This window comes from Gorilla gorilla, chromosome 19 (genome assembly GCF_029281585.2).
Source record: "Gorilla gorilla gorilla isolate KB3781 chromosome 19, NHGRI_mGorGor1-v2.1_pri, whole genome shotgun sequence".
Taxonomy (NCBI): Eukaryota; Metazoa; Chordata; class Mammalia; order Primates; family Hominidae; genus Gorilla; species Gorilla gorilla.
The window spans coordinates 81,086,499-81,103,254 of NC_073243.2; the positions used below are offsets into that span (position 1 = coordinate 81,086,499).

Sequence of the window (16,756 nt, forward strand, 5' to 3'; positions counted from 1 at the left end):
ATTATCATTTTACCATGTCAAAGATGAGGAAATTGAGAGTCAAAATGAATAAAGAAGTGTTTTGTTAAGAACTGTTAACCTATGAGAAGAAAACAAAAAGCCTCTTCACTCTTTGGAGAATATTATCTATCCTCCCACATTAATTTGCACACTAAATTGCTCATAACTTCCCTGGCTTTTGCCTCAATAATGTTACAATTGTTTAAATAAATTAAATAAATAATATTTCTGCTCTTAAGTACGAGTCTCTTAATGAATCTGTTTATCAGACTGAAGTTTAAAAAATTTTACCAGAAATTTACCAAAAAGAAAATTGGTATGCAATATAAATAAAAATAATCTTAAAATCAATGAGCCAAGTAAATAGTAGTATAAGAACTTCTCTGAGTTTGCAAACTTCTAAGTATGAATCAAAAGAACATTTATCAATATGAACTACATCAATAGACACTAAAAGGCAATGAAGTATGACAATCAAAAGCATGGATTCTACAGCCAGCCTGCCTAGACTGAAATTCTAGCTCTGCCATTTACCATATATGGGTTACCTCTGGAAAGTTACTGTACCTTAATATGCCTCAATTTCCTCATCTGTGAAATGGAGTAATAGGAGTATCTACTCATGTGGCTATTATAGAGAATAAGTACACGTGCAAAAAAGTAAATAGTACAGGGTCTGGCTCAGAATAAACTGTAAATAAATATGGACTATTATTATTGGCCCCAGACCAAGTTACTGAAGACAGAGGGCAGAAAGGGGAATCCTTTGCAAAGCTGACCTGGAAAGTTCCCTCTTGTCATTGATTATAAAGGTGCTAAATTAGGTTTTATAAGCAACCCAGATAGCCAGTCTCATTACTTTGTAGTTGTCCACATTCTGTGTCTCCAGCTCTACACAGAGTAACAGCATAAATTTTAAGACAGTAAGCAGAGAAAGCTTTCCCTCCATGAGCTTTTTCAGAATAGTTTTTCAACCGTGAGTTCTGAGAACACATGTTCAGTCTCTGGCTCCTTGCCTAACACTGGACCTCTTCTCTTCCTGGTCATGTTGCTTCAGTCTGGTCCATTTCTGAGCTAAAATTTTCATCTTACTTAAGACACTCGAAATCTCCACTTTGATTGCCATTGTTGGCAGCCCAGGCAGCCATTAGCACTGTTAATAAAAAGTTGTTTTTTGCTGAACATGGTTGACCCCCAAGGCAATAAGAAAGCCATCACTGTTAACTGATCTGGTTTCTATCTAGTGAAGCTGTTAATTAAATTAAGTCCTAGAGGATATATTTTGCAACAGAAAGGTAAAAATAATGCCTTTCTTAAAAGAAAACAACAACAACAACAACAACAAACACATAAAGCAGACTTTCCCTATCTTTTCCTCCCTCCTACAATTCTAACCTCCCAATCCTTTCACCTCCCTGAGGAAGGCCAATTTAATTTGAAAGTGTCTGGTTTTCCTAATGTCCTCTCATCAATTGATCGTCTTATCTTAGAATTAACTGTTTACTTTCTTAGTTGTAAATTTTGGTTCCAGCTCTTGACTTTTAATTACTCAGACCTTCACTGAGTTCCTATTATTATCTCTTTGCTCAAACCTACTGCTGTGTCACTTTGTCTCTGATTATTTCTTTATTTATACATTGATTTTTAAAATCCAGTGTTCTAAAATTGAATTTCTCTTTTTACTGCATTTTATTTTTATTTATACTCATTGCAGTGCCATGGGTTTCTGTGTGATACTATCAGGTTCTTACAACAAAAAAATTGGTAATATGTACCTTCACCATATGCTAATCCATAGATTATTTTCCAAACCTTTCATCCATGAGCATGAGGAATAGTTATACTGAGGACTCAATGATCCAACTCTACAAGTGAAAGCAAACATCTTATTAGAAAATGAAGCCTTCATATGGTTGCATGGATGGTACTTAAAAAGTAATGCAGCTTGTTACATTTAAGATGTTGATAAAGATTTTGTTCAAAAGTGAATATTCACTAACGCAGAGATACATTTTTATTCATTCAAATATTTTGCCCTTCAGCATTTTCATTGTTAAAAGTTACACAAAAGTTGTACAGAATCAAAGCACAATAGTCCAGAAATATTCCCTGACTCTCTCAGTTTTCACTGAACGATCATGATATTTAAGAAAAGAAAAAGAAACTCATTCCAGTCTCTAATTTATCATTACAAAGTTCTTCTTCTTAGGAATTTTGCTTAGATAAATTCATTTTAAATTGGTCATAGAGTTATTATTTGTACTTCACCAGAGATTCAGGTCAAAGGAAAATCATTATATAGAAAAATGTATCAAATTGTGAAAATTGTCAGTTACTGCCTAAACAAAGACTTTCTTAAATTTTTCTAAATTTTATATAATTTAGATATAACTTCAGATCTATAGATAATAGATACTGTTTTTAAATATACAAGTAGAGATCACCTAAACTGCCCACAAGATATAATTAACAATTTCTCCTCTACTTATAATCTACTTATTTTTAACTAACATAAAAGTGGAAGATGTATTTGCGTTTCTAAACAGCATTATCATTAAATAATACTCATTAAAGATATATTTTGGAGGAAGAAAGTGCTCCTAGTTCTACAGGTGTCTGTAAACTGCATCTAAAAATTTCAATAATTAATCTAAAGGTAAGTGGAATTTTAAACGGAGTGAATTTCCAAACTGTAATAACTTGATCTTTTCAGGGAATATTAGTGCTCTCTGAGTTAAGGACCAAGGTTGTTCATACCATAGGGCACCACTTAACAGATCTAGATTCCCCTCTTGGTGTTATCAGGGAAAGTGAAGTGAATGTCCTTTTTGGATTCTGAATTGAAAATTAGACCTCCTCTTTCTCGTTTTCTTCCCAAGCACCCCCCCTCTTTCCTCCCCTCCCCTCCCCTTCCTTTGCTTCCCTTTCTTTTCCTTTTGCTTTCTCTCATGACTTGATTCTGCCAGGCTTATGGCACAGCAACTACCTTCATCTTTATTCCCTAACTGTAGCAAGAAATATAATTTCCCCACAGAAACGCTGTGTCATGTGCAGAGAATGTTCAGGGGCTACAACAGCCCCTCTTCTCCTCCCCTGCATCCCTCACCTACTCCAGCTGACTCTTATAACATCCTCCTTTCTCTTTGCCCTCTTACCTGGTCTCCAAGGGATACCAAGAGCACCACTCGTGTTCTAGCTACCTTCTTTCTCATTCAAGGTGGAGAGTTTAATTTGCCAGTTTTTGAAATAGTAAGTGGAATACAGTTTGTTCTAGAGTCTAAACTTTATAAAAGTCACATGTTCATTCTGAAAGCAAGAACAGAGATGAAAATAAAATATCAAATATATTAGCCACTTGGATAGGTTGGATTGCTTTAAAACATTTACTATTATTAATATTATTGGTTAATTTGGGGGCTGTGGAGAATAAGGGTTTTTTGTAAGACTCCTCAAAAAAGCTAAAAAAGTAGTTAATGAATCATCTGAAGTCCATGGTAATTATAGATGTATTCATCCACCAGAATTCTGTCCCTTTCATGTACTTGTATTGGAATAATTTGATATGCATGTTTAAGGTTCTCCTAAAGGAAAATCATCAGGAGGAAAAGTACCAGTAAAGAAATCACCTGCTGACTCTACAGATACATCACCTGTTGCAATAGTGCCACAGCCACCTAAGCCAGGGTCAGAAGAATGGGTCTATGTGAATGAACCAGTTCCTGAGGTATGGCCATTTAGAATCAAGCTGGCAGAATTCATTCTTTCTCCTGCATATAGTAAGATTCACACTGTCATTTGCAACATCCTGAAGGCCTTTTACAGCAGGTAATATATATCTATCCATCTGAGATTTTTTTTAGAGACTACTCAATGACCCATATCTCATCCTTTCTCCTACTTGAGTTTCTGAGTCATGCTTTGAACTGCTATTGAGTGCTAAAATGGGGGGAACAAATGGGTTCTGTGAGGAACAATTTTCTTCTCAAGAACACACAGAGATGCAGATTCCTGGAAGAATGACTTCCCCAGAACACATATCCAGCAAATTTCTAGCCTTCTATTCATGTTTTAATATCCCCATCACAGTGCTTTTAAATGAAGTTTAACCTTCGACTTTTTAGAAGTAGAAGAATATTTTTGAAGCTAACTAAACCCATGAAAGAACAGACAGCTATCTGACCTGGGAACGTTAATGGGTATGCTGGTGTAAGGCAAGGAGATGTCTCAGAGGAGCGCTGGAAGCTCTGCCTAGCTCAACTCGCAAGGCCCAGTTGCCACCTACTATTTTTAGTTGGCTTGACAGATGAATTCTCAGAAAGTCCACAGAATGGTCCTTCCTTTGAAACTTTTTAAACAGCAAAGAGCTTTTTAAAAGACAAGGTCTCCTTCTCCCTCATTCCAGTCCCCAATGATCTCTTACTCTGATGAGCTCAGTAGCAACCATCTGTGCCAGGCATTTGAGACCCAATTATGAAATGCAACAATTGTGATGTTGCTGTTATTATTGAGCTTTCCTAGGGATATGTCTTCTCTCTCAATTAAATTATAAACTCTTTGGCGAGGGTAGGAACATGGAATAATTCAATGTATTCAACACAAACACAGTACAGAGTATGTAACAGATTCCTGATAGGTTTCTAATTGATTAATTAGCATTGAGAGTGAAATTAGAATAGAAAATATTTAAAATTGAGAACATTAAGTGACATAATTATGGAGGTATGTAATTGACCTCACTCAGCCAAACAGAAGCTACTTTAATATACATATTAATATTAATATATATGTAGGTTCAAAAACTTACCATAGAAGCAAGATATAGAAGTGGGTGTTAGGGATGAGATAAAATTAAAATGATACGATATGGTAAGTAATGGGGAATGAGGGGCAAAAACACCTAAATTCATTCCTTAACTCCAAAACTTGAAGCCCTTGTAAGAAATAAATCTATAGAGGACAAGAGAGAAATAAAAAACAGGACTTTTTTTAAAACAAAATTAACATTGAAATATGGCACCAGCTCCATGTAGATCTTCCAGCATTCAGGATTCTATAGAAAACATGATAATTTGAGGAGAGTAGAATAAAAGACTATTTACACATGTGAAGGCAATAAGTATGGCAACCTACAAGGATTAGATTATTCCCTCCCCTCCAACAAGGGACAGCTGGGGGTCACTATGGCCCCTAGGCTGAGGAGGTGCAGAAAGGAAGTAGATCCTTGGGCCTCAAGAGAACTTCTGCTCTTAGAGGGCCATCTGACAAGAGCTGTGGCCTTCCCCAGAGGGATGCAGTGCGACCCTGCAAACAGGAGCAGAAAAATACTCTGGCCAAGAAGATGGAGGGCGAGGGAGTTTCCTGAAGTACTTACGTACATTAGCCTCCCCAGGCACTAAGCAAGATGAAGGAAACTGGTGTGGAGGGACATGGAAGATGTGCAGCACAGACCTCTCATTTCCTATGTAAGGCCAGGTAGCAAACACCTTTTGCTACAGCAAAACATGCCCAGTCTAGTTCGTTTCCACTCTGGACTCCCCACACGTGAACTGCCGAGTTTACCTGCTGATATGGTTTTGCTGTGTCCCTACCCAAATCTCAACTTGAATTGTGTCTCCCAGAATTCCCACGTGTTGTGGGAGAGACTCAGGGGAGATAACTGAATCATAGGGGCCAGTCTTTACCATGCTGTTCTCGTGATAGTGAACAAGTCTCACGAGATCTGATGGGCTTAACAGGGGTTTCCGCTTTTGCTTCTTCCTCATTTTCTCTTGCTGCTGCCATGTAAGAAGTGTCTTTCACCTCACACCATGATTCTGAGGCCTCCCCAGCCATGTGGAACTGTAAGTCCAATTAAACCTTTTTCTTCCCAGTCTCAAGTATGCCTTTATCAGCTGCATGAAAATGGACTAATACACCTGCCAAGGAAGGGGAAGACAGATGCCCAGTTCAACTTGGATTTCAGTTAAACAACAAATTTAACTGAGAATCCTGTACTTTATCTGGTAACCCTGTTTCCAGACCTTCTAAGGGCCCCAGGTAAACCTTACTTCAACAGACAAATGGTGGGAGAGAGATTGAAAAGAGAGGCTGCTTCCATATAGCATTCAGGTAGCAGCCAAATGTGAGGAGATCCTGGGATCTCTTCCCCTTGCCAGCCACAAGGGAAGGTGCAGAGAGAACACAGAAGGCAGTTAGAGTGAGAGGTCTTTGCTTCCAGCCTGTGGAGTCACAAGAACAGCCTCCCAAGGCCAGGACTCCACGAAAAGAGGCAGCCATGCCTCGGGCCATGTGGCCCATGTAGTGCCCTCACTCACATTCAACCAACCTGTAGCAGCACTCCTCCCTGAAACTGGGCCCAGGGGCCACAGAGCCATGTGTGCTGAGTATGGAAACCTGTCCTCCTTCAGGAGGCTGACAGACATAGGACTCTATGGCCAAAAGTATAACTCAGATTAAAGCATAGCTTTTGATCAATTCTCTACTGGCCTTGCTGACAATTTCAACGTTCAAAATATAGAAGGGGCTGTGGAGGACTTCTGCTTCGAATTTAGTACTGACCAACAAACATGGACAGTTAGGTAAATGGAAATGATCAATAATTTAGGAGAAAGTACTAATAAAGGAGGTGTAATAGTAAAGGAAGGATCTGGCAGAACATAAGAAACATGTGCCCTAGTTATCAGGAAAGCATATTTCAAACCTATAGTGAAATCATAATTGGCCTCTAAACAGGAATAAGGCTCTAAGAGAAATGGATGGGCTCAAATCAGAAGAAAATTTGCCCTTAAAATCCCAATTATGTACCAAAGAAACTAATGTGATCCCAGGGCATTTTACAGGGGAGAGGAGCAGTGGGCGGGGGATACTCAAAAAATTGGAGAAAATTATGAAAGGATAGGAATTTAGTGAGTGTCTAGCCCATCGTAGGCACTCGAACATTGAAAGAATACAGTCAAGGGTATGTGTAGATGTCTCTGCCAAAATGCCAAAAATGAAAAGATTTGTAGTTACATTGTCTAAGAAGATAATAGAAGACTGAAAATGGAAACCCAGCTTGGGTAACCTGAAATCATCTTAAATGAGAAAAGAAATGAAGTCAAATAAATCAACGGTAGTAATAAGGTTTTGTGAGTCCTAAAGACTTGGTGGACCCTCTTTAAGAAAAAAAGCACAAAATTGCAAATACAGAGTCAGTCATGAAGTCAGTATTTATTTAGAACTGATTTGTATTCAGTTAAGAAATATTTTTATAACTGGAAGAAACAGACAAGCACACAAACACTTTTTAGGTGCCCAGTACCCCTCTGTTATTCTTTATCTTTGCAGGTCTTTACATATGACAATGATTTTGTAAGCTCATTTTCCTATAGAGAGAACAGAAAGATAATTGAGGCTTCCCTCTAGCAAGCTTCATTGGATTTTTTAGTATTGATAGTTAGAACATTTTCTTTTAGCTTCATAACTCATTATGGAAGGAAATGTGACAGAGAGGAAGTCAAATTGGAAAAAGACAGAAGACCTGACCAGTGGTACTTGAAGATGTATCTGTTGCTTGTGTGAGCAAATTACTAGGCTCCTCTCAGGAACTTGGATGATGCCTGTGTAAAGTGAGGGTCTCTGAAACTCCAGAGAATACTGCCTTGGCTACTGAATTCCTACTATGATTTTGTGTTCTCTAACAAAGGGAAAACTATTTAATTGCAAAGTACAGCTCTGAGCACCTCATTACATCTGTAAGTTCAAGTTCCAAGACCAGAAAAATTACATCTCAGGGGCTGGAAGAACCTACAGATATTACATTATCCATGACTCACAGAAATCACAGAGGGTACAGGGGATTCCAGAAAACTAGATGCAGGCAAATGCCTAAATACTTAAGAAAAGGCAGTGGGACTTAGTAACATACAGACCAATAATTTATACATTAATTATTGTTGTAATTTAAGAGCAAATTATTAAACACATTACTTTTGAGCACTTATAAAGATGATCATTTGGAGCCTGCACAGCAAGAATAAGTCTTGTTGAGCTGACCCATTCCTGCTCTAGCCTTGAGAGCAAGGCTGGATATGGGGATCAGGGAGTACCATAGACGTAGTATCTCTTGAGTTCAAAATAGTATTTGACAATTTCTTCACGAAATCATTGTAGAGAAATGAGGGCTGTGAGCAGGATATTAATTCAGTTCGACCCATTCTTAGGAGGCAACTCTTCATGCACACACTGTTGATTAATGGATTGACGTTGACCAGGAGGGAGGTTTAGTGGTGTGCTTTTTAAAAATGGTCTTTAGCACCACTATGGATATCACTTTCTTTAAGAGAGATTATGACAAACTAGAAACCAGAGAGAGAAGTAGGTCAGGAAAGGGTGTTGAAATAATGTTAGAGGGGCATTAAAAGAACTGTAAATGTTTAATTTAGATACATGAACCCTTAAGGTATGGTTAGACATAAGATCTTAGGCTTTTAGAACTATCTGGAGCCATACAGTCTCCAAAAAATTTAATATGATGATAAAACTGGGTTCAAATGAGCCTGGTTATATCCATATTAACATTTATTGAGCACCCATTATGTGCAAATGCTGTACTCAGTTCTGGGAACATGAAAGCAAGCAAGCTGCAATTGCCATGTCCAAGGACACAGTCTACTTGGAGACAGAGGCATAAACAATAGTTGCCCCTTATTTGCAGTTTCACTTTATGATTTCAACTACCCACAGTACAGTACAATGAGGTATTTTGAGTAAGAGAAAGAAAAAGCCTACAATCACATAACTTTTTTTATAGTATATTGTTATAATTGTTCTATTTTATTATTAGTTAATATTTTACTGTGCCTGATTATGAATTAAATTATATCATATGCATAGGAAAAAACATTGTACATATAGGGTTTAGTACTATCTTCAGTTTCAGGCATCCCCTGTGGGTCTGGGAACATATCCCCCCTGACAAATGGAATTTCTGTAAGCAACCAATTACAACACAGGTTTTTTTTTGTTTTTTGTTTTTTGTTTTTTGTTTTTTTTGAGATGGAGTCTCGCTCTGTCACCCAGGCTGGAGTGCAGTGGCATGATCTCGGCTCACTGCAAGCACTGCCTCCCAGGTTCATGCCATTCTCCTGCCTCAGCCTCCTGAGTAGCCGGGACTACAGGCGCCCGCCACCACGCCCAACTAGTTTTTTGTATTTTTAGTAGAGATGGGGTTTTACCGTGTTAGCCAGGATGGTCTCGATCTCCTCACCTCGTGATCCACCCGCCTTGGCCTCCCAAAGTGTTGGGATTACAACACAGTTTTGTAGTTTCCTCTATAACAAGACTGTAAACTGTCACAACAACTTAGAGGAGGGAATAATACATTTTATTTAGAATATCAAAAAAAGGCCCTCACTGCAAATTACCTTTTAAAGTATGAGTTCACTGTGTAGGGAATATTATAGGAAGAGAGACTCCCAGTCTGAGAGATTGTCTCAGTGCATCAGGAGCAGAAGGTTTAAGGACACAGCTTTAGGAGGCAGTTCACAGGAAGGCAGGTGCCAGATTTAGAAGGATCTTAAAATCTGTGCTGAAGTGATTGGACTTCATCTGCATGGTAGTGGAAACCATGGAATGTTTTTCAGCAAGAAAGTAACATGTTGGAATAATTTTCACTACAGTAACTCAGAGAGACAGTACAGTGAATTGTTTAAAAAAAAAGTGGATTGTGACTGGTCTATGTTCAAATCCCAGCTATGTCACTCAGCAGCTACATGACCTTGTACAAGCTGTTTAACCTCTGTTGCTTCAATTGCCTCATCTTTAAATAGTAAGAGTAATAGAAACATATCTTTTAAGTTGTTGTAGGACTTTAATGAGTTAGTCCACATAAAGCCCTTTAAACAGAATCTGGCACAAAGTAGGTTCTAAATAAGTGTTCATTGTTTTAAGAATAGAAGGTAATTCAAGGATATTGAAAGGAATCACAGAGACCTGTTTGGAGGCCCCTATACTGCTCTAGACAAGAACTAATAAAGGCTTGAAGGAAGGCAATGACATAGGGAAAGAGGGAGGAAGGGATAGAATCTGGGAATGGTTCAGAAACTGGGTCTTACCCACTTCTCAGATGTCATCTTTCTCCAGTCCTACTTTGTTTCACCAAGCCCTGCAAACACTAGCCTGCATTCTCTCCTTTACGTATGCCAAGAACATTCCCACCACAGTGCCTTTGCATCTGCTGTTCCTTCTGCTCAGAGTGCTCTTCCCCTAAATCAGTGGTGTCCAATCTTTTGGCTTCCCCGGGCCACAAGGGAAGAATAATTCTCTTGGGCCACTCATAAAATACACTAACACCAATGGTAGCTAATGAGCTGAAAAAAAGAAAATCACAAAAACATCTCATAATGTTTTAAGGAAGTTTACGAATTTATATTGGGCCACATTCAAAGCTGTCATGGGCTGCCTGTGACCCACAGGCCATGGATTGGACAAGCTTGCCCTAAATCTTCCTTCTTCTCAATGCCAACTGCAATGCTGCTTAATGAAGAGGCCTTTCCTGACCATGCTAAACAAAGCAGCACCTCTGTCACTTCACAACACTTAGTATGTGAATTGCTTTCTTTCTTTTTTTTTTCAGACAGAGTCTCACTCTGTCACCAGGCTGGAGTACACTGGTGCAATCTCAGCTCACTGCAACCTCCGCCTCCCAGGTTCAAGCGATTCTCCTGCCTCAGCCTCCCAAGTAGCTGAGACTACAGGTGCATGCCACCACGCCCGGCTAATTTTTGTATTTTTAATAGAGATGGGGTTTCACCATGTTGGCCAGGATGGTCTCAACTTCCTGACCTCAAGATCCACCCACCTTGGCCTCCCAAAGTGCTGGGATTATAGGCATGAGACACCACGCCCAGCCATGAATTGCTTTTTTATTGGCTAATTAAGTTGCCTAGGTCTTTACTACTTACCTGCTTACTGATTTTCCTAATTACTTAATACTTCTTCACTGTTTCCTATCTTCTATATGAATATAAGCTCCTAAAGCCAGCAACTCTGCCTTATTCACCACAAAATTTCTAGTACCTAGAAAAGTACCTACCTACATAGGGTGACCACTTAGTGAATAATTTTTGGTTGTTTTACTCATTGGTTTGGACAAAGTAAGACACATAAGTAATGATAGAATGACTTGGATCAGATCTCATGTATCCTGAATCCCAGTCTTACTCTCTCCTCACTAACGTTACCAGTCTTCAAATATCTGACAGGCTGCCATAAGAAAGTTAGTGTGAATGTAGTCTGTCCTTCTCCAAAGAGAATAGCTAGGACTGAGTGGAAATTACAGAAAGACAAATTTCTGCTCAACAGAAGAAAAAGTTTTCCAGTAACATGAGTTGTGCAACACTGAAGGAGGCTGCCTTGAAATTCTGTGCTTGATACATACATGAGGTCCACAGGGAGATTAGATAATGTATCTGTAGCATTTGGCATTTCTTGATTGGAGAGGAAATTAGCCCAGATGACCTCTAAGGTCTCCATGTGTAATTCCCTGAGTGAATAAATGCGCAGCCAATAAGGGAATAATGAGTACAGCAAGAATATACTAAATATAATATGGATCCTCAGCTTTATTCATTTAGATTATTTCTTGGTTTCGATTGTTTATTTGCATTATTAAAGAAAATATAAAAGAAGCTTTCTGATTTTCATTATGCACACAGCAATGAAAGAACCTTCTAAATGTAATCGGAGAAATAACTCATCATCACACTGATATGAACACTAGGTGTTCTTCATGCTAGACAGTTTCCTAACTGAGACAAAATGTGTCACCTGTGATGATTCAATTTATTCATTCAATAACTATTCCTTCAGGGACTACTATGTCCCAAACACTATGGTAATTAAAGAAAAGATGGCATGAGAGGACTTCAAAAGGCTTGTGGAAAAATTGAATTAAAAGATAAAATTAAAAAATAAGCCTTATTTCTCAACGTAAGCTTCAAGATTAAGACACCTTTGTAGGAGATAATACCAACAATGTGGTCCATCCTTAAGGAAATGAGGGTCCCGAGAGTTGAACCAAGTCAATGCAGTCTTTTTTACATTATTTATTAAATAAAAATGGATATCCTTTACAGATATTTTAAGATTAAGAAAAAGAAGAAAGATGGAGCCAAATCAGAAATATAAGGTGGATTGTATTAGTTTGTTTTCACAGTGCCATAAAGAAATACGCAAGACTGAGTCATTTATAAAAGAAAGAGGTTTAATTGACTCACACAGTTACACATGGCTGGGGAGGCCTTGGGAAACTTACAATCATGGCAGAGGGGAAAGCAGGCACATATTAACTACATGGAGGCAAGTGACAGAGTGTGTGTGTGTGTGTGTGTGTGTGTGTGTGTGAAAAAGGAACTGTCAAACACTTATAAAACCATCATGTCGCATGAGAACTAACTCACTATCATGAGAACAGCATGGGGAAACCCCACCTTATGCTCCAATCACCTCCTACCAGGTCCTTCCCTTGACACATGGAGATTATGGGGATTATAATTTGAGATGAGATTTGGGTGGAGACACAGAGCCAAACCATATCATGGATGCCTAATGATTTCCCATCAAGAGTTTTACAAAATTGGTCTTGTTTGATGAGGGGAATGAGCAGGAGAATTGTTTTGGTGGAGAAGAACTCTTTGGTGAAGTTTCTCAGTTGTTTTTCTGCTAAAGCTTTAGCAAACTTTCTCAAAATACTCTCATAATAAGCAGATGTTATTTTTCTTTGGCCCCTCAGAAACTTCACAAAATGCCTGGAGCATCCAAAAAAAAAAACAAAAAAACAAAAAAAAAACACTGTTGCCATGACCTTTTCTCTTGACCCAGTCTGCTTTTACTTTGGTTGGACCACTTCCACCTCTTGGTAGCCATTGCTTTGATTGTGCTTTGTCTTCAGGATCATACTGATAAAGCCACATGTCATCTCCTATTACAAATTCTTTGAAGAAATGCTTTAGAATCTTGACCTCACTTATTAACAATTTCTTTTTTTTTGTCATATCCTCATTTATTAAACTTACATATATTAAATGTCATTACTCACAACTGTTCTCTCTTCTTTCACCTTGTCTTTCTTATGATTTTTTTTATTATACTTTAAGTTTTAGGGTACATATGCACAACGTGCAGGTTTGTTACATATGTATACATGTGTCATGTTGGTGTGCTGCACCCATTAACTCATCATTTACATTAGGTATATCTCCTAATGCTATCCCTCCTCCCTCCCCCCACCCCACAACAGGCCCCAGGATGTAATGTTCCCCTTCCTGTGTCCAAGTGTTCTCATTATTCAATTCCCACCTATGAGTGAGAACATGCAGTGGTTGGTTTTTTGTCCTTGCGATAGTTTGCTGAGAATGATGGTTTCCAGCTTCATCCATATCCCTACAAAGGACATGAACTCATCATTTTTTATGTCTGCATAGTATTCCATGGTGTATATGTGCAAAATTTTCTTAATCCAGTCTATCATTGTTGGACATTTGGCTTGGTTCCAAGTCTTTGCTATTGTGAATAGTGCCGCAATAAACATACGTGTGCATGTGTCTTTATAGCAGCATGATTGATACTCCTTTGGGTATATACCCAGTAATGGGATGGCTGGATCAAATGGTATTTCCAGATCTAGATCCCTGAAGAATCGCCACACTGACTTCCACAATGGTTGAACTAGTTTACAGTCCCACCAACGGTATAAAAGTGTTCCTATTTCTCCACATCCTCTCCAGCACCTGTTGTTTCCTGACTTTTTAATGATTGCCATTCTAACTGGTGTGAGATGGTATCTCATTGTGGTTTTGATTTGCATTTCTTTGATGGCCAGTGATGATGAGCATTTTTCATGTGTCTTTTGGCTGCATAAATGTCTTCTTTTAAGAAGTGCCTGTTCATATCCTTCACCCACTTTTTGATGGGGTTGTTTGTTTCCTTCTTGTAAATTTGTTTGAGTTCTTTGTAGATTCTTGATCTTAGCCCTTTGTCAGATGAGTCGATTGCAAAAATTTTCTCCCCTTCTGTAGGTTGCCTGTTCACTCTGATGTAGTTTCTTTTGCTATGCAGAAGCTCTTTAGTTTAATTAGATCCCAATTGTCAATTTTGGCTTTTGTTGCCATTGCTTTTGGTGTTTTAGACATGAAGTCCTTGCCCATGCCTATGTCCTGAATGGTATTGCCTAGGTTTTCTTCTAGGGTTTTTATGGTTTTAGGTCTAACATTCAAGTCTTTAATCCATCTTGAATTAATTTTTGTATAAGGTGTAAGGAAGGGATCCAGTTTCAGCTTTCTACATATGGCTAGCCAGTTTTCCCAGCACCATTTATTAAATAGGGAATCCTTTCCCCATTGCTTGTTTTTGTCAGGTTTGTCGAAGATCATTGTTAGTGGCAGACAAGAGCAAAGCTTTCAATAGAAATTGTTAACAAGTTTGTCAAAACTTGTTAACAATTTCTATTGAAAGCTTTGCTCTTGTCTGCCGCTAATCTGGGCACAATGGTTTTGACATCCATCTAGTGGAAAGTTTGCTCAACTTTAATTTTTAGTCAGAGTTGCGCAAGCTGAACCAATTGAGATGTCTGTGGGGTTGGCTATTGTTCTGCTGTTAATCATTGGTCCTCTTCAGTGAGGGCACAAAAAGTTAATTTTTTCTTTGAAAATGGATATGGATTGGTCTACTGCTGCAGGCTTCATCTTCAACATTATCTCGTCTCTTCTTAAGATCAGTTAGTAAACTGCTAATTTCTTTGGAACATTGTGCCCATAAACTTTTTGTAAAGCATCAGTGATTTCACCATTCTTCCTCCCAAGCTTTACCAGCAATTTGATGTTTGTTCTTGTTTCAATTTTTGCAGAATTCATGTTGCTCAGATAGAGGCTCTTTTCAAACTGATACCTCGTCTTTCTCAGTGTCTGAAACTACATCATCTTCAGATGTGTTCAAACATGTTATAAAAACTATGCATTAATTTTGAAATTTTGAATTTTGAATTTCAAAATTCGTGCATAGTTTTTTCATAATATGCATGTTTCATAAACTTTTTGAAGAGTCTTCTTATAATGGTAAACAAGACAGTTTCTGTGTTTATGGGACTGCCATTCTAGAGATGAGTATAGACAAGTAAATGATGATGTTACAATTAACGTCATCAGTGTTATGATGGGAAAAGTACAGGATACTAAGGGAGAACCTCAGAACCTCAGTGGGTGACCTTGCAGACTTGTTGTATCTGGGTAGGATTTCTGGAATAAATAGTTATTTTTTTTTAGATGGAATTTTGCTGTTGTTGCCCAGGCTGGAGTGCAACAGCATGATCCTGGCCCAGTGCAAGCTCCGCCTCCCAGGTTCAAGCAATTCTCCTGCCTCTGCCTCCCAAGTAGCTGGGATTGGCACATGCCACCACACCTGGCTAATTTTTTGTATTTTTAGTAGAGACAGGCTTTCTTGATGTTGGCTAGGCTGGTCTAGAACTCCTGACCTTAGGTGATCTGCCCACCTTGGCCTCCCAAAGTGCTGGGATTACAGGCATGAGCCACCACCACGACCGCCCGCCCCCAATTTCTGGAATAAATAATATCTGGGCTGAGACATGGAGGATTATTTGGAATATGAATTTGCTGGAGTGGGGGGCGTGTGAGAGAAGAGGAGCAAGAAGTCTCACAGGGAATGCTTTATGTAGTTGCAGTTGCATCTTGACCTTTTTGCTTGGGACTGTTCTTTTGACGCTATTATTCAGAAGAACTTTCATTTTGAAGTAACAGTTTCTACACTTTACCATTTAACAGGAAATGCCTTTGTTTTTAGTACCTTACTGGGAACTGATAGAAAATTCCTATATAAACACCATCAAAACAGTACTCAGGCATCTGAGGGAAGACCAGCATACTGTGCTTGCTTACTTATATGAGATTAGGTAAGTAATGTTTCCAAAGTCAGAATTTTACAGTTTAGAGGCATGACATATAAAATTTATCTCATTCTATTAATGTCTACAGAACAAGTTTCCAGGAGTTTCTAAAGCGTCCGGATCACAAGCAAGATTTTGTAGCTCAATGGCAGGCTGATTTCAACTCCCTTCCTGATGACCTGTGGGATGATGAGGAAACAAAGGCTGAACTACATCAACGAGTGAATGTAAGGAAATAGTGACCTATTGGGACAGGGTTAGCTGGCTTTCATATCTTGTCCTGCAAAACCCCAACTCATTTGCTCCTTACTTTTGTGAAGTATGAGGATGAGAAAGAAAATGGTTTGAACTATTAACCAGGTAACTTTCTTTTTTTTTTTTTTTTTATTATACTTTAAGTTTTAGGGTACATGTGCACATTGTGCAGGATAGTTACATATGTATACATGTGCCATGCTGGTGCGCTGCACCCACTAACTCGTCATCTAGCATTAGGTATATCTCCCAATGCTATCCCTCCCCCCTCCCCCCACCCCACAACAGTCCCCAGAGTGTGATATTCCCCTTCCTGTGTCCATGTGATCTCATTGTTCAATTCCCACCTATGAGTGAGAATATGCGGTGTTTGTTTTTTTGTTCTTGCGATAGTTTACTGAGAATGATGATTTCCAATTTCATCCATGTCCCTACAAAGGACATGAACTCATCATTTTTTATGGCTGCATAGTATTCCATGGTGTATATGTGCCACATTTTCTTAATCCAGTCTATCATTGTTGGACATTTGGGTTGGTTCCAAGTCTTTGCTATTGTGAATAA

At 38.6% G+C, this 16,756-nt stretch overlaps 1 protein-coding gene across 2 annotated transcripts in view; it reads left to right on the forward strand.

Annotated features, from left to right (window-relative positions):
* SPEF2 (sperm flagellar 2) overlaps window positions 1-16,756 on the forward strand; it is a 194,774-nt gene that overhangs the window by 108,701 nt on the left and 69,317 nt on the right. For both annotated transcript variants that reach the window (XM_055367707.2, XM_055367708.2), the window contains exons 21-23: window positions 3,576-3,724; window positions 15,816-15,943; window positions 16,026-16,164. In XM_055367707.2, the coding sequence (XP_055223682.2) occupies window positions 3,576-3,724; window positions 15,816-15,943; window positions 16,026-16,164 (416 nt within the window). The remainder of the gene's footprint in view (window positions 1-3,575; window positions 3,725-15,815; window positions 15,944-16,025; window positions 16,165-16,756) is intronic.